Consider the following 25,738-nt stretch of genomic DNA (forward strand, 5'->3'; position numbering starts at 1 on the left):
TTCTTTTAATTGAAACTTGCCCTTCTGGTGGCTTCTCTTAGGCACTAAAAGAGGTCCTGGTCAAGCTTTCTTCTTTTTTTTTTAAGGTTTTATTTATTTAGGGGCTCCTGGATGGCTCAGTGGGTTAAGGCCTCTGCCTTCGGCTCAGGTCATGATCCCATGGTCCTGGGATCGAGCCCCGCATCGGGCTCTCTGCTCAGTGGGAAGCCTGCTTCTCCCTCTCCCACTCCCCCTGCTTGTGTTCCCTCTCTCGCTGTGTCTCTGTCAAATAATAAATAAATAAAACCTTCCCTTCCTCTCTCTCTGCCTGCCTCTCTGCCTACTTGTGATCTCTCTCTGTCAAGTAAATAAATAAATAAATCTTAAAAAAAAAAAAAGGTTTTATTTATTTACTATTTGACAGAGAGAGACACAGCAAGAGAGGGAACACAAGCAGGGGGAGTGGGAGAGGGAGAAGCAGGCTTCCCATTGAGCAGGGAGCCTGATGCAGGGCTCAATCCCAGGACTCCGGGATCATGACCCGAGCAGAAGGCAGAGGCTCAACAACTGAGCCACCCAGGCGCCCTGTCTTCCTGACTTTTTGCCCATGAGTTTAGCCACTGTGTTTTCACACATAGGTCTCAAGAGGGGCAGGCTGTCAGGGGCAGGTTGTTTCGGAAGCACAAGACAGGACTGCAGGTGCCGAGCAGAGATGCACGGGGCAGACTAAACTGGGCTTTTCTTCCTTGGGATAGGCAAAAAAACCCAAAACAAAACAAAAAAACACCCTACACCATAGAGAAGCACATTTCCAAGTGTTGAGAAAAGAATATGATCTTTCTTTTCAACCCAAAAATTAGGCTTTGAACTTTTGTTCATTTTTCCATTACACCTTGTTCATTTTGCCATTACACATCAATCTGATATTAAGTTTCTAATTTTTGCTGAAAAAGTAGAAAAGGCTACGAATGAACTCTGCTGAGAAATCTTTAATTTTGAAATTCCTATGGCATCTCAGCATTAAAACTTAAGTTAAAACTATTTCCATGTTTGCAAAAAAGGAGGAAAAAAACTATTTCCACATTTGCAAATTTGTTACAATCTATTCATTCTGCAAAATATATATATGTGATTTCTAACCAATCAGTGCATTACAGTTATTTTTTTAATAGTCATTTTTAAACTACAGAATATCTGAGTTTCTTCACGTTTCAGAAATATTTTATTTTTTTTAGAGTGAGAGAGAGAGAAAGTGTGGACATGCATGCAGACACACAAGCAACTGGGGTGGGGGGACGGTAAGAGCAGAGGGAGAGGAAGAGAATTTTAAGCAGACTCCATGCTTAGCTCAGAGCCCAATGCAGGGCTCAATCTCACAACCCTGAGATCATGACCTGAGCCAAAATAAGAGTCGGATGCTTAATCGACTGAGCCACCCAGCTGCCCCTCAAAAGTATTTAAAAAAAAAAAAACATTTAATGGGAGAGGACTCCTACGGCTAGATGTCCCCCCCCCCACCCCACACAAAAATGGCAGAAAAAAATTATGGCAGAAATGCTATTTGTTGAGAAAATTGGTTTTTAAAAAATGAATCTTACCTTTAAATTCAGAACAGAATATTTATCATCTGATTAAAAAAAGAGAGAGAGGAAAACTTTTTTAAAGCAGATAAAAACATCTGACAACTCAGAAGAGCACGATCATAGGAACTGGCCTCCCACTGATGAGCTGAACAAGCCCCAGGGTAGGGACAGCCTTTGCAAGGTTTCACAGCAAGCTGGTCCGGACAAGGCAGGGGCCAGACTGAATTGGTCATCTCTCTTCTGTTAATCTGGGAGCACCTCCATTGGCTCCCATGATTACAGAACCAGGGCCAAATCCTTGGGAATAACTCTGAGCCCTCCCTGCCTTTCCAACATGACCCTATCCTATATTGCCCAAATGTGCCCCAAATGTATGACCCACTATTGCCCAAATGTGCTGAGGTCCCACTCCTCTCTGCCTGGAAGTAGCATCTGACTTGGTCAGACAGATAGTTGTTCCTTGAAGCAAACCACCTTGGCGATACAAAAGCAAATAAATCTCGCTCAGTTACCCTCCATTTACAAATACATATTCGGGATGCAGGCACTCCCTAAGGAGAGTAATTTTATGTCCTTGAGTGCCTCGTGCCCTCTGTCATAGTGAAATGTTGGTTGCTGTTAGTTTCTAGTCAATTTACAGAGCAGAACTAACTGGATGAGAATAAATTAGAAACAAATATGCAAAAACCAAGAGAATTCAGAAACAGACAAAAATGCCTAAAGATACATAAAAGATTGTAAATCTACTTCCTGGTTCATTACAATTACCAACACTTGAATGATAATCACTGAAGAAATTATTTTTGACCAAAATGTCATCTTGCCCCCACTATCTGTATGTATCTAAATGTCTGATCAAATGTCCTGGGGCAGTTTAGACTGGCGTACCCAATGAAATTCCGCCTTGTAATTCCGAATCCAGCCTAACAAAGGCTCCTCTACCTGCCGCCTTCTCTGGCTGGCAACGTTGACTGCTCTCCTGGTCTTTGTGCTGCTTCTGCCATCCACCTTGGCACCCCAGATTACAGTCCCCCATCTGCATGTCCTCCCCTGCAAATGGAATGTGAGTGGAGGGGCCAGTAGCTATGTCATCTCTGGCACATAGTAGGTGAGCCTCTGATGAACAAATGTTTAAACTGTTACAAAAAGATTTTGCATTTTTAATAACTGTTGCAATAGTCTTGCTTTGGTAACTTCCAATGCTGCATCAGACCTACTGTCTTCATATTTAATGAACTCTTGAATGACTGCCCCCTTAAATTCTTCACCAGACAAAACTGGGGAAGGGTAGAGGATTCACGAAGAAGAATGGCAAAATGCTACCAGCTGTAGATGGTGGGTGGCAGCTACATGGGAGTTTCGTTGACCATTTTCTCTACTTTTGTATGTTTGAAAGGTGTCATGATAAAACGTTTTAAAAAGGACAATTCAACTATTTTCCTAAAGAAAAATCATCATCTCTATTGTATCTTAGTCACCAACTTTTCAGAAAAAACAGCCAGAATTGGCATCACCCAAGTTCACTTTTGTACTTAATGTACGCACAGTACATTGGGCTCTGTTTTCTCACTGATCATTTCTCAAAAACATTTCGACTCCTTATCCTTTTCATTTTTACAGTCTGCCAGGCAAGTGGTATAAACTATTCAAATTACAGCAAAAGTCTCCTACCCTGGGCTTCCTGTGTACCATATGCCATGTTAGGCACTATTCCCATCCTCAAAGAAAAGCCACACCATATGAGCACAGTCCTGCTGTCAAAAATGCTAATAATACAGATAAATCAAAACTTCCCCATGATCATAATCCTCTGAACCTTTCCCCTCCCAAGAGTAACCATGGTTATCAGCTGGGTGTTTCCTTTGATATATATACGAACATATAAAACATAAAAAAATCGAACACACAACCCCTCCTTCCACCTCCTTCATATGTAATAGATATTAGCTGGTAGGGAGAGAGAGTAGCATGTGCAAAGGCCCTGTGGCAGAGGGGAACGTCATGCAGTTGAAGTAAGAGAACTCTGGTGTGGCTGCAGAATGCCCAGCAGAGCTAGGCTCAGCAGGTCTCTTAGGCTATGGGAAACCAGTGAAGAGATCTAAGTAAAAAGGGCATGGGGGCCCATGGTGGGGAGCAAACAGGGACACTACTAGATGCTACTTCGTGTTTTGACAAGACTGCTCTGGCTGCTACCACAGCAAGAGACAGTGGGCATTCCATATGTACCCATATTGCGTAACACACAACAAAGGGTACTGGAAGCAGGGATCAGCGTGACTGCTTAGAAGAGCAAAGGGCCTAGACTGGCCTTGGAGACCCCAACATAGACTGGGCAGGGAGAGGGAGATGAGCCTGCAAAGGAGATGAAGAAGGGTTACCCCAAGAGGCAAGAGGAGACAAGGAACATAAGATGTCATGAAGCCAGGGGAGAGATGGATTTTAAGACACCAGGAGCAATCCTCTTTGTGGACGGCTCCTGGGAAGCCACATACGATGAAGCCAGAACACCACCCTCTCTGTCTGTCAGGACGCGGGTCAGCGGCTTGGGGGAGTCACGGAGACAGAGCCAACCAAAGTGCAGTGTGTTGAGAAGAGATGCTGTCAAATGAGGGAAGGGAGGAGGTATATAGAGAGCTGTCTTTTGACAAACTGGGCTATGGAAAAGAAAGACAAAGCACAGTATGTGGAGGGGCACGGGTGGGATCAGAGGAAGGCACTTGGGCGTCTGGTCTTCCTGGGCACTTACTGCTAGGAGGGCACATGTGGCTCGCAGAGCTTCCCAGCTCTGGCCTCTAGACAAGAATTATCAGCCCACATTTCTGGACCGTGCTGTACTTCCCACCGTGACGGAGTTTAATCCCTGTTAAGAATCCGATGAGAGGTGCAGTCAGACTGAGCACAAGCGGGGTTAGGTAAGGTAGCCACGCCTCTCGTTACCTGGAAATGACAGAGCCAAGAGCCAAAACACTAAAAGCTGCAGACTGTGGTGCTGTCCAAGGATCACCTGCGTTGCACTTTCTGAAGTGCTTGATAAGAACACAGACCTTGGGCCCCAGCCTACAGCCACTGCATTAGAATTTGCGGCTGGTGTGGGGCCTTTTTCACAGGTGTCCAGAGGCTTTTAATGCCCACCACAAAGAAAAACCACTGCAGGAGCCCCTCCCCATCCCTGTGCCTCTCAGCTGCACTCCACCCCCACTGCCCACCAGTGGACCTGCACCCCCTGCACCTTGCCAGGGGCGCAACGATGAGCTTTGTCAGCAGAGGGGGCCAGAGACACAGAGAGGAGGAAGGGGCCTGGGTGCCTCATTCCAGGGCTGTCTCCATCCCTCTCTGTCCTTTCTGCTCCCTCCCTCCTTCCCTTAAAAGTGGCCGGTCAGCACTTCCCCCTGGGTGGCTTCTTCTGGCACTTCTCTGGAGAGGGCGGCTTTCTAGCGAGTTCTGTTAGCACGACACAGCTTTCTCACTAGCCAGTGGGCCACAGCGACAGCATCCCCAGGTTTCTATCTGGGCCTTGAGTGACTCTCCAAATGTGTTTCTCCCCTTGGGCGCCCTACATGTGCATTAACTGTACGAAAGTAGCTCTTCCCTCTCTCTGCTACCGCTGTCTTCTCCTTTGCAGGCAACCCTGTGATAGTTGATGATTCTTTACATTAAACTTTCCCTGTTCAGATCACCATGTGCTTGCTTTCTGTCTCCGGACTGGATTTTGTCTCACAATAACATACCAGGCCAAAGGCAGCACAAACGTTAGAAAACGGATGGACATGAATAAACACAGGAAGATATTCAGGGTATGTGTAAGAGAAGAGGCAGGTAACAAAATGATGTGTACGTTACGCCTGCATACATTCTAAATTGTCAAGATTATCTATGGCAGTACAATTATGTGCATTTATGTATTTCTACATTTCAGGGTTTTTTTAATAGTGAGAAAGTATTACCTCTATAATTAAAGAAGAGATACATTTTTTAACACGAATTTAATATTCATATAGATTTTCCCACAGGGATAAAACCTGCCACCTAACCAGCCACTGTTTTCTGGTCCAGGTATTAGGGGGCCGGTATTGTTTTCCAATCAGTCCCCGTGATGCTGAGGAACTCTGAGGGTCCCGACAAAGCAGCTGGCAGTGCCCACGGTGTGACAGGTTTCTTCTCACCTGTACATGGGAGCCCCCCTTAGGAAACGGAAAGCTGTTCTGGAGCCGCAGGAAAGGAGTGCGTAGAACGTAAAGCCTGAGCCTTAACCCTCCCTGTCATGTGTCCTCTCACAGCTGACAGAACAGACAGAATGGACTCCAAAGGAAGCACCTGATACGTTAAAGACGGCCTAACATCCAGGCAAGTGGCCATCGACTAACTTGTCTCCAATGAAAACAGAACTCAGGAATATTCCCACTTAAACAATCACAGAACAATGGGGCAGAGAGGTACGATGGCCGTATGTCCAAAAAATTAACAGATATTTATTGCCACAAAATGCTTTTGTATTAATTTTTTTTTTCTTACCTTTTTCTTGTGTACGTTGTGTTGTGAGAAGCAAGCCTGGAAACCCATCCTGCTTAGAAATATTCTCATCATCTTCACTGTCTACCCCACGTGACAATGCAACCTTTTTGTTACAAAAGACAAAAGAACACGTGGTAAGCGCGCTCTGTATCAAATCTCCTCAGGTCAAACTCAAAACGTCTTATTCCATACCTCCTCCACGGCCACCTGCCACTGAGACACAAAAGGACCACACCCAGCAGGGCTGGATGAAACCTCAGGTCCCTCAGGCAGTGCTGTCCAAGCACGGAGAACTCCGCATCCTGCCCACACCACCCGGGCCACCTGCCTTCCTCACTCCCTCCAGGGAGTAGCCAGGAAAGGGGGCTACGCCTCGCCGGCTCCGCACAGCACCTAGGACGACTCTAACAGGGTACGGACGCCATGTCAGTCATCACTACGTGGGCCGAGAACTGGCGAGCTGCCCCGGGAGAAGCCTCATCCAGGTCACTGTGTGGGCTCGAGGTCTGTCGTCGGGTCTGCTAAGTTTGCTGGTTGTGTGGGTTCTCTGTAACTGTAGTTTCCTGAGGGAGCGGAACCCTCCCCGCCACTGTCTGTGAGGGTGTCCTATGTAGGTATCCTGAATGGTGGCAGGGCTGCAGAGCCGTCCCTTACAGACCTCCGCGGGAGGAGCCTGAGACAGTCCACTGGCAGCAGAGGCTGGCTGAGGGGAAGAGCAGTGAACCAGGCCCGGTACAATAAGCCATGACTGGCACGCTCTGCGCTGCTGTCCCTTCTGTCCTCCTGACTCCTCAGTCAAGTCTTGCTTACATGACCAGCCGCGGGCTTCGCTGCAGTGTGGACAAGGGGAGGGCTGTTCTCAAAGCTGACAAAGAAGTGCCAGCACCGAATGGCAAGATGTCCACCAAAAGGGGCATTACGGAGCCGAAAGCTAGGGCTATTAGGCCCACCAGGCTCTGAGAACAGGGCTCCAGGGGTGGGCCCACTCAGGAGGGCACATGGGTCTCCCACTCTACTGAGCTTCTGAAGGAAGAAACAGGAAATGACTTCTTAGCTTTTATCTCCTGGGAACCAACTGCCTGGTTTGCTGTGTCAAAGATCAGTTAAGTGACTCCCATCAAGGAAATGGGAAAGTGCCATGGGGCCTCCACTATCGCTCTCTGCTAGTCTCCGAGGGCGAAGGCTGAAACCACATGGGCCCCGGACGGTAGCTGTGCCACACAGCAGTCTAGATGCCGTACAGGCCACCGGAATCCATGTGTGTGCACAGCTGTCTACGGCGGTGGTGTTCTGAAGAGTGACAAGCCAGCATCCAGCATCAGCAAAACAAGTTAGTCCCTGAACAGCCAGGCTGCACAGCGGGCTACTGTCAGCACGGACTGTGAACCAAGCACCGCGACACACAACTGAAGACCCTCAAACACTCCAGGATGTCCTGGACGCTGCAGGATGTCCTGACTAAAACTACAGTTTTCAGAGTAGGCAAAACTAAGGTATCTTCCATGAGCTGATGAGCTCTGGGAGTCAGGGTGGTGGTGAACTTCGGGGAAGCAGTGACCTCTTCTCTGTCACAAAGTGAACCTTCTGGGGTACTAGTAATGCCATTTTTCTTTTTAATCAGTATGGGGGTGCTGCTTTATAAAATTTCATTGAGCTGTACATTTATGGTCTATGTACCTCTGTGTATATTTAATACACTGATTAATAAGCCTAAAGAATTTGTGACCATAAAACATAAAAACCCTTCTATTTAAAAGTTTGGATTCAGGGTGCCCAGGTGGCTCAGTCAGTTGAGCGTCTGCTTACAGCTTGGGTCATGATCCCAGGGTCCTGAGATCAAGCCCTGCACTGGGCTCGCTGCTCACGGGGAGCCTGCTTCTCCCTCTCCTCCCTGTTCATGCACTCTCTCTCACTATCTCTGTCTCTCTCAAACAAATAAAATCTTGAAAAAATAAAAAAAGTTTTTAAAAAAGAACGAGTTTGAATTTAAAACATATTTTAAACTGCCAGATACTTCTGATTATAAAAATTACCTTGTTAATGCAAACAAAACCTATCTGGGTATTGAAGAAATGGAAGGAAGAAGTAGGCCAAACCAGCCACAGCGCGGACATCAGAGATGCTGGGAATGGCCTGTCCTCACGTGCCCGCGGCACCTGTGCCAGGCTCCTTCACGCTCTTCCTGGGTGGTCTAGCACCCCAGATTTTAGAGAGGAGAATGTACATGCTATAATCACTAGGGTAATTTTAGGGGGAAGAAAGGTATAATTTGCAACCTAGTAGAGGGAAAGAAAACAAACTGAAAAAATCAATTCAAAGAAAGACCGAAGGAAAAAAAAATAAGGGGAGAAATAGAAAAACTGAAGATGACAAGGTTAAATTCAAATATATCCACGTATACCTTAAATATAAAAGGACTAAACGCTTCAATAAAAAGACAAAGGAAAAGTTTGTCAAACCCAGTTCACTAAGAAAACTATCTGCTGCAGTGATAAATGGAGAAGTAGCACGGTGTGTGAATTATATCTCCGTGAACTTGTTTTAAAAAACAATATGCTCTTTACAAGACATAGATAAGCAGGAAGATAGAGAAAGGTTGAAATTAAAGGATGGGAAAAAACCAGACCGTACAAATATCAAACAGAAGAAACATGGAAAATGTTATACAAAATAAATGTTAAAAGGTTCACTTTATAGTGACAAAATTTCCAATTTACCAGGAAGATAGAGCTGTAAACCTGTACACACCTAACAATGTGGTTGGATGCAAAGAAACACCTGTTCTGGGATTTCAGGCATATGAAGTTCAAAAACACACACCAGTGATCTGCAATGTCAGAGAAACATTCCTTAGAGGAGAAAACCTGCCAACACAGCAAGAAAGCTTGCAGCTTCCAGAGTGAGGCTGCTGGGAAATGAATTATCTGGGTGGAGTCCCCACTATTCCCTGGCCTCCAGCAGAGATTAACCAGAATGACACAGGGTCCAGCCCATGGGCTGTAGCCACCTTCTCCGAAGCCTCTCCTCCCATCAATGATACTAAGGTAGGAACCCCACCCCAGATGCATTCTATGGTCATTAGAGGCGAATGATAGGAAGGTCCAGCTAACTCTACCTGGAGGCAAGGTCAAGGCAAGCGTGTGGTAAGAATTTGCAGTGAACCAAGAACGAAGTCTGGTTTTCTGGTTTTGTTTTGTTTTTGTTTTTGTTTTTTAAGTAGGCTCCATGCCCAACGTGGGGCTCAAACTCATGACCCAGAAATCAAGAGTCATATGCTCAACCGACTGAGCCAGTCAAGGGCTCCCAAGAACTAACTCTGGAAGGGGCAGTTCTGCCGTGCAAGGTAGAAGGACCTCCAGACGTTTAACACCATGCTTGATTAAGGGTTTGGGGATTCATGTTTCCTACTGGAAGATGGCAGAGCTCACTGTCTCGGTGGCTTCTGCATATTGGCTGGAATGACAACTTGGTGCCCCTGTTGCTATCCTGGCTTTCTACTGTTTCTGATGGGGGTGAGCCTCCTGCAGAGGAGCCAGTACTGGTGGAGCAGAGTCAATAACCTCTGTGCACAGAGACTGGAGCGGGTATTTCTATCTGTACCTGGACAGGCACGTGCAAATGCAGAGACCACAGGAATCACGCCACAGCAGGCCCCCTACACTGCCTGCCCAGGAATCGGTGCCCTCCTTTCTCCCTTGCTAAGAGATCCCTGATTTTTGTTTGGTGCAAATGGACTCAGCCACAGGCAATGAACCATGGGAATCCTTGGCCAGTGACTAGTCAAGGGGTGGCCACGTGACCAATGAGACTCCTGCTGGGAAGCTTCCGGAAAAAAATGTTCTCCCTAATAAATACAGAGCAGCATAATCAGAAGGCCCCTGCCCCCCTTCTTCCTTTTTGCTCTGGGATCAGGACCAGCTGCACCCAGTGGTGACCATGAGGAGGGAGAGGCCAAGGGGATCTCAGGCACCAGCCTTTGATAGCAGCTGAAACAATATTAGAGTCTCCTGCCTTTTGACTTTTTTAGGTCAGAGAGTTAGAGGTCTATTATTTAAACCTTATGTTTATTTCATTTTTGCAGCTAAAAAAACAAAAACAAAACAAAACAAAACACCCAACACAGATGTCAAAGCGACCACAGAGGCTTCTCCTGGAGAGAAGAGGAGGACTGGAAGGAACAGCAGGTTTTGGGACAAGCTTGCACTTTACATGCACTATCCTAAGCTTTTGGAAGAAATATTCATGCATTATCTGTGTAACAGAAAGAAAAACTTAAATAAATTGAAAACTATGGGGATGAAAGGGGACATTCCTAATCCTCAAGAGCAGCAGCAAAAGAATGTCTGCTATTTCTTGGCCTCCAGAAAAAATTCTAGAGAGCACTGGTTTACCCTAGCATGAATGGTTCCTCTCTGGGTCTCCATCCAAGCACATGGCAGACCCTCAAATACCAGTCCGTTGGCTGGATGAATACACGGACAAGTGGGCAAATGCATGACACTTTGTAACAAGACGCTCTGCAAATCCACAAACATGACAATAGCAAGAATGAGGACAGGAGAGCTTTGGTAACATTCATGAATTCTGTTCAAATATAGTAATAAGGCGTTTACACTACACTCTCTTCCCTTAAAATCTACTGAAAGCAATCAAAAGAATGGGGAGGGGGGGAGAAAGCTTAGTCAATAGCAGAAAACAGCTACCAAAGTGATGAAATTTGGAACGGAGAGAGAAGCCAAAAGCTGCCAAACCTCTTCAGACTTCAGGCATGCCGATGCTCGAAAAACCACAACGTGTCACAGTTATAAAGGTCCACAGTGACGTTCTGATGGGGGAAAAGGAGAGTCATTCCCACACAGCAGAAGCGAGGGGAGAAGAAGCTAAAGGAGACACCAGTGGAGAGCCCACCTTTACTGTCTGGAATCCAGCTTCTATTCCCTCCATGAAATGAAGGATGGCACAGACTGACATCTAGAACCCAAAGAAGAGATACAGAAGACCAAGAAAAGCAACAAGGCAACAAAAGATGTGGAAAGTAAACTGGTACAACTAAAAACCAAAAGGAAAAGTGAAATCAATACAGAGAAGGTAAAAGCTATACTAGAAGCAATAACACAGTGACAAAGAGAGGAGGGTATATAGAGCAAATCCCAGAGCAAATCCCAGAAAATTCTTTTCCTTTTGCAAAGAAAAAAGAGGGACAAGTGATTATAGAAAATAGAGCAGACATGGAAGACAAAGGACAGCCGACAAATGAGTAAGTGTTCCCAAAGGAGAATAAATAGATAAGCTTAGTCAACGATAAAACAAAATAGGGAAGGAAATGTGCCCTGAAAACAAAAAAGGGAGATGAAAATCTGTGCCTGAAGAATTAAATATCAAACTAAATTTCAGGGAGAAAGGACAGATAACAACACACACCACAGTGAATTCTGGTGAAGTTACTGAACTGCAAAGGATAATGACAAACCCTACCAAGGTGCCATGGCAGAAGAATCAAGTGACCTCAAAGGGAAATGCAAGGGGGCTGGAGCTTCTTCCCGTCCCTTTGCTGTCTCTCTCCACAGTCCCTTCAGAAAAGTTACGTCCCCCGCCGGTGACATGGTCTCATGCCACGCTATAACCTTCCTTTGTAACATTTATTGTAATTGTGATTGGCTAACTGGTGACTGTGTGACTGCGGACTCTGTTTTATGCAGCTTCTCCAGCACCCAGCACCCTGCCTGGTCCTCGCTGCATGCTCAATCACCGTATGTTGAATTACTGACCTACCCAGACTGTCCTCCTTAACACAGTCCTTTATGGGTGCAGAGAGGTTATCTGACTTACCCAAGCCATACTGCTGGGAAGTCAAGAAGCAGGGACTTGAACCCAGGTCTCTGAATGCCCATGGCACTGTTCTGTCCGCTGGACACTAGCTTCATGGGAACTGGACACAAATTCACGCCCACCACTTCCCCTCCAGCCTTACTTTTGGGGTGGCACCAATAAGAAAACTGCTGAAAACAAGACTTCCTTTCCATGTTAGGCCATTTCTGAGTGGGTGCACACTTCACATGAAGATGTTTGCCCAACTACCCTGAAACACAGAGAGAGGCATGAGGTATAGATTTAAATACAAATCGCCTCATTTGGGTTGCTCTGTTTCCTTATCTTTCTAGTTTTGAAAACTGTTTAAAGGAAGTAGGAATGACTCATAAGGAAAGAATTACAAATTATTTACCTTGGATTAAAGAATGTCTATAATAAAAACAGAGAAGGCAAGTTTACTTTTTGACCTTAAATGTACCCCTCAGGCACTATCTCCTTCAGAGCTGGTGCCATTGAGTGACTAAATAGCATTTTCACTGGCTCCACACACCCATTTTCCCCAAAGGTATATACTTTAATCTTACCAATTTGAGAATATTTGGCCAGTTTCAAAGAAAGCTTTATGTCTAAGAAATAGTCTCAACAGGTAAAAGGACGATGAATGCAAATTTTAATTCTAAACAGAGAAACTTGGCCGCCCTGGTCTGAATCCTGCCTCTGCCCCTGATGGCTGGATGGGTAACAACCTTGGCCAAGTCACTTACCCTGTTTCTTCACACACTTAACCCTGAGGGTATGCAGTAAATGAGATGGTACATATAAGCTGCTTAGCCTATATTAAAGGCTCAGAAAATGTTAATGTGCCTTCCTCCACCTCTTGCATCACCCCATAACCTTTCACCACCCCTACCCCCAGAAACCTGATGGTAAGGCTATGGGAAATTGAAATCCCTTTCCAGCTTAAAGCACCCTTTCATTCATGCCATCTGCAGTGGCCAGGACAAGGTACAGACTTGATAAGCCCTTCCAAATGCAATCAGTTCCTAGAAGTCCACCTCTGGGTCCTGGGTTGCATAGGGACAGCGTTCCTTTTAACTGGGATGAACAGAAATGGGGTGAATGGCATGCATACGCTGCTAGTGGGAAGGCAAAAGGACAAAAGCCGCTTTGGAGAACAATCTGGCAACATCTGGCATGATCCAGCACACATAAGTGCGTGGACCAAATGTGCGAGGAAATAACCCAAATGTCCGTCAGTAGGGGTGCAGATAAAAAAGTTAATGTGAATTCATCTCAAAACTGCACTGCTAAGTGAAAAAAGCCAAGAGGTAGATGACTGGGTCACTATGATGACCTATTTACAATAAAAAAAAAAAAAAATTGTACTCTATCTGTTTGCTGACACTTATTTGTAGGAGAATAAAGACACAGACTTCTAAAATGTATTCTAAATCCAAGACCAAATGGTCTTTCAGGATGGGAGACAAAGATTTCAACCCTAACTATAATTTCCTTTTAAAAAATCTGAAACAAGAAAAGATAAGTTGTCAATACTTGCTCATTCTGGAGAATGAGAATACCAATGTGTTATATTACTTTCTACTTTTTTCTGTGTGTTTGCTTGCTGGGTTATAGAAAATATAGATGTTCAACTTTAATAGAAACTGAAATGTCAGACAGTTTTCCAAAGTGGTAGTACCAGCTCACCCCCACCCCTGCATGGGCCAACACCAGCATCAGATGGTCCCTCCAGAACCTCAATGATATTGTTAGCTCTCTTGCTCTACTTTCCACATTTTAAACTAAAACAAAATTTCCCAACTGCACATGGGTCCTGAAGCCACCATGACAGACGTGTCTACAAAACAAAATATGTATTCTGCTAATGACAAAGGACGTTGTTTCTGTCACTAGACTCTCTTTCTTCTACGGGAAATGGGGTAGCAAGCTTTACTTCCAAAATAGTTGAGTGATAAACAGCTCTGTCTGTAACCTCAGTGTAAAATACTGGCCAGAAAGTATGCACACTGAGGGGCAGAGGGACTTCCCCTGGACCCGCGGCAGAACCTGCTCCGGGCTCGGCCGACATCTACCTGTTCCAGCCTCCCTGTTGTAGAGAAACCTCACTCGGCTTGCTACAGTCTGCATGTGTTACAAAGTGATGGATGGTTAATTCATGAAACACTCACAGAAGGACTCCTCAAACTAAGCTCCCCAGGACCACTGAATGTTTGATTCCATACAGTAGGGGGTACTCAATAGAAATACAATCTGAATACCATTTGATGCTGCAAGTCTGTATATATAGTCACTGTAACACGTGTTATAGCGACACTGAGAGAGAGAAAAGAAAAAGAAATTAGGGTGCTGTCTTTTGCCATTAAAGAAACAGCGATACCTAATTTCCCAAACCCTGGGAGCACGGAATTGAAACCAGAGCAGCTCGGGCAGCGGTGGAAGAATGGCTCCATCAGCCTCTCTGTACCATGGTTCCTTCCTCATGACAGGGCCGTAAATGCAACCTACCTCACCGAGGCAGTGGGGGCGAACTGCGCGGAAGAGCTTGCAACAGAGACTCCCGTATGGTAAGCGCTCAAAGAGTGTCAGCTACTACCGAGGTGAATGACAACATTCCTCTTGTCGGGCACGCATTTGAAGAAAGGTTGCAACATGCATGTTGACACTGGAAAAGTGACAGGAAAAGAGTAGCCTCGGGGGCCAGAGGAAAGAGTGGGTTTACTTAGCATTGGCTGGAAATCTACATTGAGAATGTGAGGATGTTTACCTTTGTCTCTAAAGGCCCTGTCTTTGAACAATAAAGGAAAGAGTCTGAAATCTGTTGCCTGACCAGATAAAAAAACGTGAGACTGACTGTGTTCAGAAAATCAGCCTCCAGAGAAAAGCCATTAAAGGCAGAAGAGGAAAAAAAAAATCCTTACTGGTGCACTCTACACAATTTTACAGTAAGCTAACAGGGTGCAGAAGACATTCTGGAATGTGAGCCACACCTGGTTTCTGTGGGGCACGGCATACACGGCAGCACTGAGACTTCCCTCTGCTTTGGGAGCACTGACATCCTCCAACTCGTCGCAGCCAGATGACAGCTGTGCGTCCGTGTCCTCCTCCTCCTCTCTGGAGCCCAGCGTTTCAAAGGATGGCAAAGAAGATCTTCTTCCGGTCTCATTCTGCCAATTTGGTCTGCATTAAAAGGTCGGGAGCAAAATAAACAAACAAGCAAACCCCCGAACACTTCACATCAGTATATGGACCCACCTCCAAGTCCCCACCATAAAATGATTACAACCACCTTACAAAACATACAGAAGCTAAAGGATTAAGTCGCCCACAATCCCATCTCCTTGTACACTCAGCATTTCTTTCTGCATTGTAACACATGCCTCTTAACGTAGGCTTTTCTAGTTCCTATCACTGCCTACATATACAGTTTGCGTCGTTGGTAACACATATTTAAAGTCAAAATGTTAAAGGTAAGACCCAAATAGATATACAAGTTTAGTCAGCTACTTCCTGTACTTAAGTCCCCCCTCATTATCATTGTTACAAATCGCTCTGTAATGAACATCTACATGCAAATAATCTCTTCCATATTTAGGATCCATCTTATGAACCAGATAACTGTACAGTAAACTGCTGAGTTAAATGATATGACTCTTTTGGGGGTCTACAGGCATACTACACAAAATCATTTCACCAATCAGCTACAATAGTGACTCCATTAGTAACAATTTTCTAAAACTTGGCAAAAGAATTTAAATCTCATGTATAAATCTTGCATTTCTTTTTTTAATTAATTTTTTTAAAATTATTTATTTATTTATTTGACAGAGAGAGAGAGAAAGAGATCACAAGTAGGCATAGAGGCAGGCAGAGAGGGTGGGGGAAAGCAGGCTCCCTGCTGAGCAGAGAGCCCGATGCGGGACTCGATCCCAGGACCCTGAGATCATGACCTGAGCTGAAGGCAGAGGCTTAACCCACTGAGCCACCCAGGCATCCCAAATCTTGCATTTCTTACCAAAAAAAATATATTTCCATTTGTTTGTGTGCAGTAATTGTGTGGTGAACTGTCTGTTCATGCCCTTTGTCTACTGATCTACTTTGCTTCTAATAGGTCTATTTCAATTCAAATTTAATCTATAATTAATCTATATTTATCTACAAAAACAAAACTTGTATTTACTGTAAGTATTTTTCCTATGCTATTAATTCAATTGTGGCTATGTAAATTTCTTTTTTAACATACAGATAATTAAAAAACACTTTTTTACCTTCTAAATTCTTAGCTTAGAAAGGCACTGCAGGCATTTACTTCAGAGGTTTGGTAACACTGACTATAGGATTTCCTGCTCTTATTTATGAGTATGTTCATACACATAAATATAAACATACACATAAATTTCATTTCATAAATAAAAGGAACAAATTCCTTTAATTTAAATAGGAATTTGTTTGGTATTTGCACTGGGCAAGGCTGGAAACAGATTTTTTTTCTACTACTGCTAATCACTATACTGTCGAATCCCTTCCTTCCTCTTTGCTCTGTGAAGTGGTCTTGAATGAAACCATCACCCGGCATGCAAACCCCAGTTTCCCTCAGGGCATCCACACGCACCTCTCTATACAGCCAGCCTACTGTTTACATTACTTCAACTACATGCACCTCTCTATATAGCCAGCCCTACTGTTTACACTACTTCAACTACGCATTTTAAGTATGATGTGGCTAATCCAGCCCTCTCCCAAGTCAAAACTCTTTCTTTCTGGATTTCCTCTGTTGGTCTTATCTGCTCATTCTTTCTAGTGAAGTTTAAGATCATTTCCTCATCTTTAAATTCTAATCCATGGGGCGCCTGGGTGGCTCAGTGGGTTAAGCCGCTGCCTTCGGCTCAGGTCATGATCCCAGGTCCTGGGTTCGAGCCCCACATCGGGCTTTCTGCTCAGCAGGGAGCCTGCTTCCTCCTCTCTCTCTGCCTGCCTCTCTGCTTACTTGTGATTTCTCTCCGTCAAATAAATAAATAAAATCTTTAAAAAAAAAATTCTAATCCAGCTAAAGTGAAATTCTTATGAGGAAAACAGGCTATATTCAAACATCTCAGAATGAAGTCAAGATTAAAATGTGAAAACCAAAAATATTAACATGTCCTAGAAGGAAATAAGTGAGCATTAACAGAATAGGGAAGGCCAACCTGGCAATTCACAGACCTGTACCTCTGGGGCTAATAATACATTATATGTTAATTAAAAAATTAAAAAAAAAAGAATAGGGAAGGCCTTTCTAGATTTCACAATAATGGGGACGCCTGGGTGGCTCAGTTGTTGGGCAGCTGCCTTCGGCTCAGGTCATGATCCCAGCGTCCTGGAATCGAGTCCCACATCGGGCTCCTTGCTCTGGAGGGAGCCTGCTTCTCCCTCTGCCTCTGCCTGCCATTCTGTCTGCCTGTACTCGCTCTCTCTCCCTCTCTCTCTCTGACAAATAAATAAGTAAAATCTAAAAAAAAAAAAAAAAAAAATTAGATTTCACAATAATGTCAGAAACTACAAAGACTGACAGATCTTACTGCATAAAAAGGTATGCAAAAAAAAAAAAAACACACACACACACACACACAAACCCTCAAAAAACAAAATTGAATAAACATGAAAGATAAAAGGCTAATCTGGTCATGTATTCCCCCAACCCTACCCCATAAGCCCTTAAAGCTAGCGGGAGGGGGTGGGGAGGCTCAAACCTCAGAATGAGCCACCAAAGGCATCACCAGGCTGGCCCCTTCCCACTCCTCCAGGCCATCTTGAATGACTGCCCACCTCACCCAAGTGCCCCAGCCCCTGCCACAAACATCTTCCTTCAGCTGCCCACATCTGTCCTTGTGTCATGCTCCCTCTTCTGTCTTGAAAGCTCATCCGAGCCCCACACTGACCATTTCCCCCAAGCCCCTGAGGCTTTCCCTTCCTCAGCTCTGCTGCCAGTGCTCTCCTCCTACGAGGAAACCTTGCTGACCGCCCAGCCCGACGTCGGCGGTCGCCCAGCTCAAACAACAGAGCACATGATGTGAAAGAAGAGAAAAGGTTGTAATATAGGTGCCAAAGATGGTAAAATCAGCAGCAATGTTCAGAGAGGGCCACACAAGAGGTGGTGGGTGACAGCTCTCGCATCGAGGTGGTGGCACGGGACAGTCCCATGAGGGGCTGAAGGCTGCCCTGAACTCGCTAGCTCTGTACAGCCAGGAAAACACCCAGGGCTTTCACGAGCCATAATCTCACAAGAGCCACCCAAGAGAGAATTCGGAGAGGAGTCAAAAGCAATCAATGTCCCAGGACAGCGTCCCTTTGACCCCTGGTGATGAAAACCTGAGTAGTAACTCCAGTCACAGGCACGCACAAGCACGCACGCACACATGAGCTGGGGCACGTCTGTCAGAGACGCAGCAGAGCCGGCGACAGGATCCTCACCGAAGCCTCAGCTCGGAGGTGGTGGCATAGGGCTCGATGAAACTGTCCTTTTCGACGCAGGTCGTGTCACTCTCAGACAGGGATCTCTGGCGAGGCTGAGGAATGGCAACAGTCCGGCCGGTCAGCGTTGTTGCTAGGATGACTGCAGCCAGAGCAGATCTAGACAAACACATGCCAGGGAGAAGGTGAGAGGCAAACCAGCAAGCTGAAGGCTGAACGACAGGTCATGAGAATTACTGAAGGGTGACCTTCTGCTCCATGTGCAGTGTGTCCCCACTGACTATGAGCCCGCTGGCTGTTATGTGCCTCATTTCATTATCACACCAACTGAATGGATGCATATTACTGCCATCTCCATTTTTTTCTAAAATATAAATGACTTGTCCAAGATTCCCTATTAAGGAGATGGGTCCAGGTCTCTAATCTAAGCAGTCTCTATTCAAGTAGTTTTCTTTTCTTTCTTTTTTTTTTTTTTTAAAGTAGTTTCCTTTTAAAATAAAAGATCAGAATGGGGGGCAAAAATGGGAGATATAAAAAATATTAAAAATTTTATTTTTAAATTATTTTTTTGAAGATACGTATTTATTTATTTTAGCGAGAGAGAGAACGTGCGCACGCACAAGTTGGGGAACAGAGGGAGAGAGAATCTCGAGCAGACTCCATGCTGAGTGTGGGGCCTGAGCCAGGCTCTCACGACCCTGAGATCAGGACCTGAGCTGAAACCAAGAGCTGGATACTTAATTGACTATGCCACCCTGGTGCCCCCCAAAAAAGATATAAAAGATTTTAAAAGGCATTTTTAAAAACACTTGCAAATTATTCAAAACTCTAATACTGGAAAGACAGAGTAATAAATATACACTCCCACTTGAAAAAGCAAAACAAAGCAACAGATTTACAACTGTGTCAGCTTACTGCCTCAGAGAATTTCCAGGTCATGGCACAGTGGTCAGGTGGACCTCCTGAGCTGTGGAGACAGAGCTGAGTGTCCAGGAACAGCACAGCGGACAGAATTTGCAGGACAGAGGACTGGAAAGGAGAGAGCTGAACAGAGAGAGCTCCAGAAATCTGTAGATAGCCCCCTGAGTGTTCGGCAAAACATTCCTCGGTGCACGAATGTGAGGAAACTATCCAAGGCTGGGGGAAGAACTACCAACAATGATTCGAGGATCAGTGCCAGGTGCTTACACATGGTTGGGGGACAATGCCTGTTCCCAGCAGACAGATGGGAAAAATTATAATCTACAGGACATTGAGTACAGTCCTTGGAAAAGTCTTGCTTCAGTAGTGGGGAGTAATTAGCCCAGGATTGAGCACTACTTCAGATGTACCTAACAAATCATAAAAACAAGACCTAAAGGATCACGTTGGTTCCAAGAAACTTAAATGCATCCCAGAACAAAATTCTAGAAGACGGGTAGGAATACAAAGATATGTAGCATTCAACAAGGTGACACAACAGCATCTAGTACGCAATCCAAGATAACCAGGCACGCTAGGACACAGAAAAACACGACCCAAAATGATGAGAGAATCAACAGAAACCCACTCGAAAATGAACGCATATGTAAGAATTAGCAGAGAAGGACTTTAAGACAGCTATTGGGGTGCCTGGATGGCTCAGTCGTTGGGCATCTGCCTTCTGCTTGGGTTGTGACTGAGACCCATGCCCAGCAGGGACCCTGCTTCTCCCTCTCCCACCCCCCTGCCTGTGTTCCTGCTCTGTCAGGTAAATAAACGAAATCTTTAAAAAAAAAAAAAAAAAAAAAAAAGGCAGTTATAACTGTATTCCATAGGTTCAAAAAGCTAAGTAGAAACATGGGAGAGTATTAAAAAAGACTTGGGGGGAAAAAAAAAGGCTTGAGCTTTGAGATCTGAAAATTACACTCTTATGGGACAGGCAGCAAATCACCCACTGCAGAAGAAAAGACTAGTGAAATTAAAGGCAAAACAAGAAAAAACAACCAAAATGAAACACAAAGAGAAAATAATTTTTTAATTTTTTTTTTAAAGATTTTATTTATTTATTTGACAGAGAGATCACAAGTAGGCAGAGAGGCAGGCAGAGAGAGAGGAGGAAGCAGGCTCCCTGCCAAGCAGAGAGCCCGATGCGGGGCTCGATCCCAGGACTCCGAGATCATGACCTGAGCCGAAGGCAGCGGCTTAACCCACTGAGCCACCCAGGCGCCCCAATTTTTTAATTTTTTAAAAAAAGATTTTATTTATGTATTTATTTGACAGAGATCACAAGTAGGCAGAGAGGCAGGCACAGAGAGAGGATGAAGCAGGCCCTCTAGTGAGCAGAGAGCCCAATGCGGGGCTCGATCCCAGGACCCTGGGATCATGACCTGAGCCGAAGGCAGAGGCTTTAACCTGCTGAGCCACCCAGGCGCCCCAAATAATTTTTTAAAAAAGGAGCACCATGAGACATGGGATAAAAAATGTGACTGTTTTATGCTTTAAGCCACTAAGTTTTGGTGTAATTTGTTACACAACAGCAGGGAGCTAATACAATAGCCTCTTCATCAAATGGTCCTGGAACAACCAGATATCCACGTGCAAAAAAATCAACTTAAATCTGTGCCTCCTACATCATATTCAAAAATAAACTCTAATTGCATCATAGACCACAATACAAAGCCCAAAACTATAAAACTTCTAGAAGAAAATATAGGAGAAAATCTTTGTGGCCTTGGGTCAGGCAAAGGTTTCTTATATATGATACTGAAATCATAATCTGTAAAAGAAAAAAATTGTTATGATAAATTTCATAAAAATTAAAAACTTCTGCTCTTTGAAAGACACTGTTAAGAGAAAGAAAAGACAAGCCACATAGAGGGAGAAAATATTTGCAAATCTCAGATTTGACAAAGGACTTGTATCCAGAATAAATAAAGAACTCGTCTCAAAATACCGTAATAGGGGGAGCCTGGGTGGCTCAGTGGGTTAAAGCTTCTGCCTTTGGCTCAGGTCATGATCTCAGGGTCCTGGGATCGAGCCCCGCATCGGGCTCTCTGCTCAGTGGGGGGCCTGCTTCCCCCCCTCTCTCTCTGCCTGCCTCTCTGACTACTTGTGATCTATCAAATAAATAAATAAAATCTTTTTTAAAAATACCGTAATAGGAACACAAACAACCCAGTTTTCAGAAGTGGGGGCACAAGATTTGAATACACACTTCACCAAAGAAGATAGACAAATGGCAAATAAACATAAAAGATGCTCAACAACCTTAGGTATTAAAGAAATGCAAAATAAAACCACAATGAGATGTTACTACACTACTAGTATACTACTTAGTATACTATATAAACTGTACTATATTATACTACAAAGTATACTATTTAGAAAGTCCAAAATTTACATTCAAAGGCATATCTGTGGAGTGAGTTTCAATAAGTAAACCCCCTTGGGTAGAGATATCCAGAAATCTGCAAGGAAAGATTTGGGAATTTCAGATGTGCGCATGGACTCCAGGTACAACAGAGCTGCCTGGGCCAAAGGAATAAGGAATGGGCCACACCAAATCAGTATACGGTAACCCAGAAAGCATAAGGAAGATGGAGATTCACCAAACAAGCTCTATACATTGTTACCTATGCACTGTCACCACTTCCAAAATCCTATCAATAGGCAATATGAGTTAGAACTAATGTCAACTAAATTATAAACCCCCCCCACACACACATTACTGCCCAAATCAAGTATTGGTGAGGATGTAACTGGAACTCACACAGTGCTGGTCAGAACATAAATTAAAACTTCAGAAAACAGTTTGACAGTTACTTAACAAATATACACCAAGTCTATAACCTACCTATTCTACTCCTAGGTATCTATTCAAGAAAAACGAAAGCATGTGTAGGAAACAAAGATTTGTACACAAATTTTCATGGCAGCTTTAGTTTTAAAATAGTAAAACCTGAAAACAACTCGAATATCCATCCACAGGTAAATGGAGAAACAAACTGTGACATATTCATTATTCATATGATGGAACACTACTCAGCAGTAAAAAGGATGAATTACTGATTTTCACTACATTATGGATGCATCTCAAAATAATTACGCTAAATCAGAGAAGCTGGCATAATTATTTTGTGTAATCCCACTTGTATAGAATTCTAGGAAATGCAGACTAATCTAATGTGACAGAAAGCAGCTCAGTTGTGGCGGGGAGATGGGGCCGAGGGTGGACTGGGCAGAGGAATGGGAAGGGGGAGAGAAGGACAGGAGGTAGAAATTACAAAGGGGGCCACAAGGAAACCTGGGGGATAATGGATATGTTTATAATCTTGATTACAGTGATGGTTTAATGGGTGTAAATACAGATCGTAACATGATGCATTTCAAATATGTAGTTTAAGTCCATTATACCTAAACCAATTTTATTTAAGAAACATAAAAAGAGGGGGAGGAGTCAAGATGGCGGAGAAGTAGCAGGCTGAGACTACTTCAGGTAGCAGGAGATCAGCTAGATAGCTTATCTAAAGATTGCAAACACCTACAAATCCAACGGGAGATCGAAGAGAAGAACAGCAATTCTAGAAACAGAAAATCAACCACTTTCTGAAAGGTAGGACTGGCTGAGAAGTGAATCCAAAGCGACTAGAAGATAGACCGCGGGGGGAGGGGCTGGCTCCCGGCAAGCGGCGGAGCAACGGAGCACAAAATCGGGACTTTTATTTTTATTTTTTTTAATTTATTTTTATTTTTTTTTTAAGATTTTATTTATTTATCTGACAGACAGAGGCAGAGAGGCAGGCAGAGAGAGAGGAGGAAGCAGGCTCCCTGCTGAGCAGAAAGCCCGAAAATCGGGACTTTTAAAAGTCTGTTCCGCTGAGGGACATCGCTCCAGAGGCTTAACCGGGGTGAAGCCCAGGCGGGGTCAGCGTGGCCTCAGGTCCCGCAGGGTCACAGAAGGATCGGGGTGTCTGAGTGTCGCAGAGCTTACAGGTATTAGAACGGGGAAGCCGGCTACAGAGACAGAGCTGAGGAGTGAGCCTTCAGCTCGGGGTTACCTTGAACCGGTCGCAGGCTTGGTCATCTCGGAGCGTGGCCGGAGGCCAGGGAGACGGGAGTAGGTGGGTGCTGTTCTCTGAGGGCGCACTGAGGAGTTGGGCCCCGAGCTCTCGGCTCCTCCGGGCGGGAGACCGGGAGGCCGCCATCTTCGTTCCCGCCCTCCAGAACTCTACGGAAAGCGCTCAGGGAACAAAAGCTCCCGAAAGCAAACCCAGCAAACCCGAGCGGATTACTCAGCCTGGCCCCCTGGTAAGGGCGGTGCAACTCCGCCTGGGGCAAAGACACTTGAGAATCACCACAACAGGCCCCTCCCCCAGAAGATCAACAAGAAATCCAGCCAGGACCAAATTCACCTACCAAGGAGTGCAGTTTCAATACCAAGGAGAGCAGCGGAGTTCCAGAGGAGGAGAAAGCAAAGCATGGAACTCATGGCTTTCTCCCTATGATTCTTTAGTCTTACAGTTAATTTAATTTTTTTTTTCTTTTTCAATTTTTTTTCCTCTCTTCCTCTGCTAAAATTTTTTTAAACTTTTACCCTTTTCTTTTTTTTAACGTTTTTAACTAGTTTATCTAATATATATATATATATATTTCTTTTTTATATATTTTTTAATTCATTTTCTCTTTTTACTTGTTTATCTTTTTTTTTCTTTTTCTTTCAGAACCTCTTTTTTTTTTTTTAAAGATTTTATTTATTTATTTGACAGAGAGAGAGATCAAAAGTAGGCAGAGAGGCAGGCAGAGAGAGAGGAGGATGCAGGCTCCCCGCTGAGCAGAGAGCCCGACGTGGGCCTCGATCCCAGGACCCTGGGATCATGACCCGAGCTGAAGGCAGAGGCTTTAACCCACTGAGCCACCCAGGCACCCCAGAACCTCTTTTTATCCCCTTTCTCCCCCCTCACGATTTGGGATCTCTTCTGATTTGGTTAAAGCATATTTTCCTGGGGTCTTTGCCACCCTTTTAGTATTTTACTTCCTCCTTCATATACTCTTATCTGGACAAAATGACAAGGTGGAAAAATTTACCACAAAAAAAAGAACAAGAGGCAGTACCGAAGGCTAGGGACCTAATCAATACAGACATTGGTAATATGCAGATCTAGAGTTCAGAATGACGATTCTCAAGGTTCTAGCCGGGCTCAAAAAAGGCATGGAAGATACTAGAGAAACCCTCTCGGGATATAAAAAAGCCCTTTCTGGAGAAATAAAAGAACTAAAATCTAACCAAGTTGAAATAAAAAAAGCTATTAATGAGGTGCAATAAAAGATGGAGGCTCTTACTGCTAGGATAAATGAGGCAGAAGAAAGAATTAGCGAAATAGAAGACCAGAAGACATAGAATAAAGAAGCTGAGCAAAAGAGGGACAAACAGCTACTGGACCACAAGGGCAGAATTCGAGAGATAAGTGACACCATAAGACGAAACAACATTAGAATAATTGGGATTCCAGAAGAAGAAGAAAGAGAGAGGGTAGCAGAAGGTATATTGGAGAGAATTATTGGAGAGGATTTCCCCAATATGGCAAAGGGAACAAGCATCAAAATCCAGGAGGTGCAGAGAACCCCCCTCAAAATCAATAAGAATAGGTCCACACCCTGTCACCTAATAGTAAAATTTACAAGTCTTAGCAACAAAGAGAAAATCCTGAAAGCAGCCCAGGAAAAGAAGTCTGTAACATACAATGGTAAAAATACTAGATTGGCAGCAGACTTATCCACAGAGACCTGGCAGGCCAGAAAGAGCTGGCATGATATATTCAGAGCACTAAACGAGAAAAATATGCAGCCAAGAATACTATATCCAGCTAGGCTATCATTGAAAATAGAAGGAGAGATTAAAAGCTTCCAGGACAAACAAAAACTGAAAGAATTTGCAAACACCAAACCAGCTCTACAGGAAATATTGAAAGGGGTCCTCTAAGCAAAGAGGGAGCCTAAAAGTAGTAGATCAGAAAGGAACAGAGACAATATACAATAACAGTCACCTTACAGGTAATACAATGGCACTAAATTCATATCTCTCAATAGTTACCCTGAATGTTAATGGGCTAAATGCCCCAATCAAAAGACACAGGGTATCAGAATGGATAAAAAAACAAAACCCATCTATATGTTGCCTACAAGAAACTCATTTTAAACCCGAAGACACCTTCAGATTTAAAGTGAGGGGGTGGAAAACAATTTACCATGCTAATGGACTTCAGAAGAAAGCACAGGTGGCAATCCGTATATCAGATCAATTATATTTTAAGCCAAAGACTATAGTAAGAGATGAGGAAGGACACTATATCATACTCAAAGGATCTGTCTAACAAGAAGAGCTAACAATTTTAAATATCTATGCCCCTAACGTGGGAGCAGCCAAC

The 25,738-nt window shown here is 44.2% G+C and overlaps 1 protein-coding gene across 2 annotated transcripts in view; it reads right to left on the reverse strand.

Annotated features, from left to right (window-relative positions):
• The window catches only part of CEP89 (centrosomal protein 89), a 72,737-nt gene that overhangs the window by 39,529 nt on the left and 7,470 nt on the right, over positions 1-25,738 (reverse strand). For both annotated transcript variants that reach the window (XM_047711698.1, XM_047711697.1), the window contains exons 3-6: positions 18,354-18,512; positions 14,894-15,083; positions 6,075-6,177; positions 1,578-1,606 (exon numbers count right to left, since the gene is read on the reverse strand). In XM_047711698.1, the coding sequence (XP_047567654.1) occupies positions 1,578-1,606; positions 6,075-6,177; positions 14,894-15,083; positions 18,354-18,512 (481 nt within the window). The remainder of the gene's footprint in view (positions 1-1,577; positions 1,607-6,074; positions 6,178-14,893; positions 15,084-18,353; positions 18,513-25,738) is intronic.

The sequence above is a fragment of the Lutra lutra genome, chromosome 17 (genome assembly GCF_902655055.1).
Source record: "Lutra lutra chromosome 17, mLutLut1.2, whole genome shotgun sequence".
Classification (NCBI taxonomy): domain Eukaryota; kingdom Metazoa; phylum Chordata; class Mammalia; order Carnivora; family Mustelidae; genus Lutra; species Lutra lutra.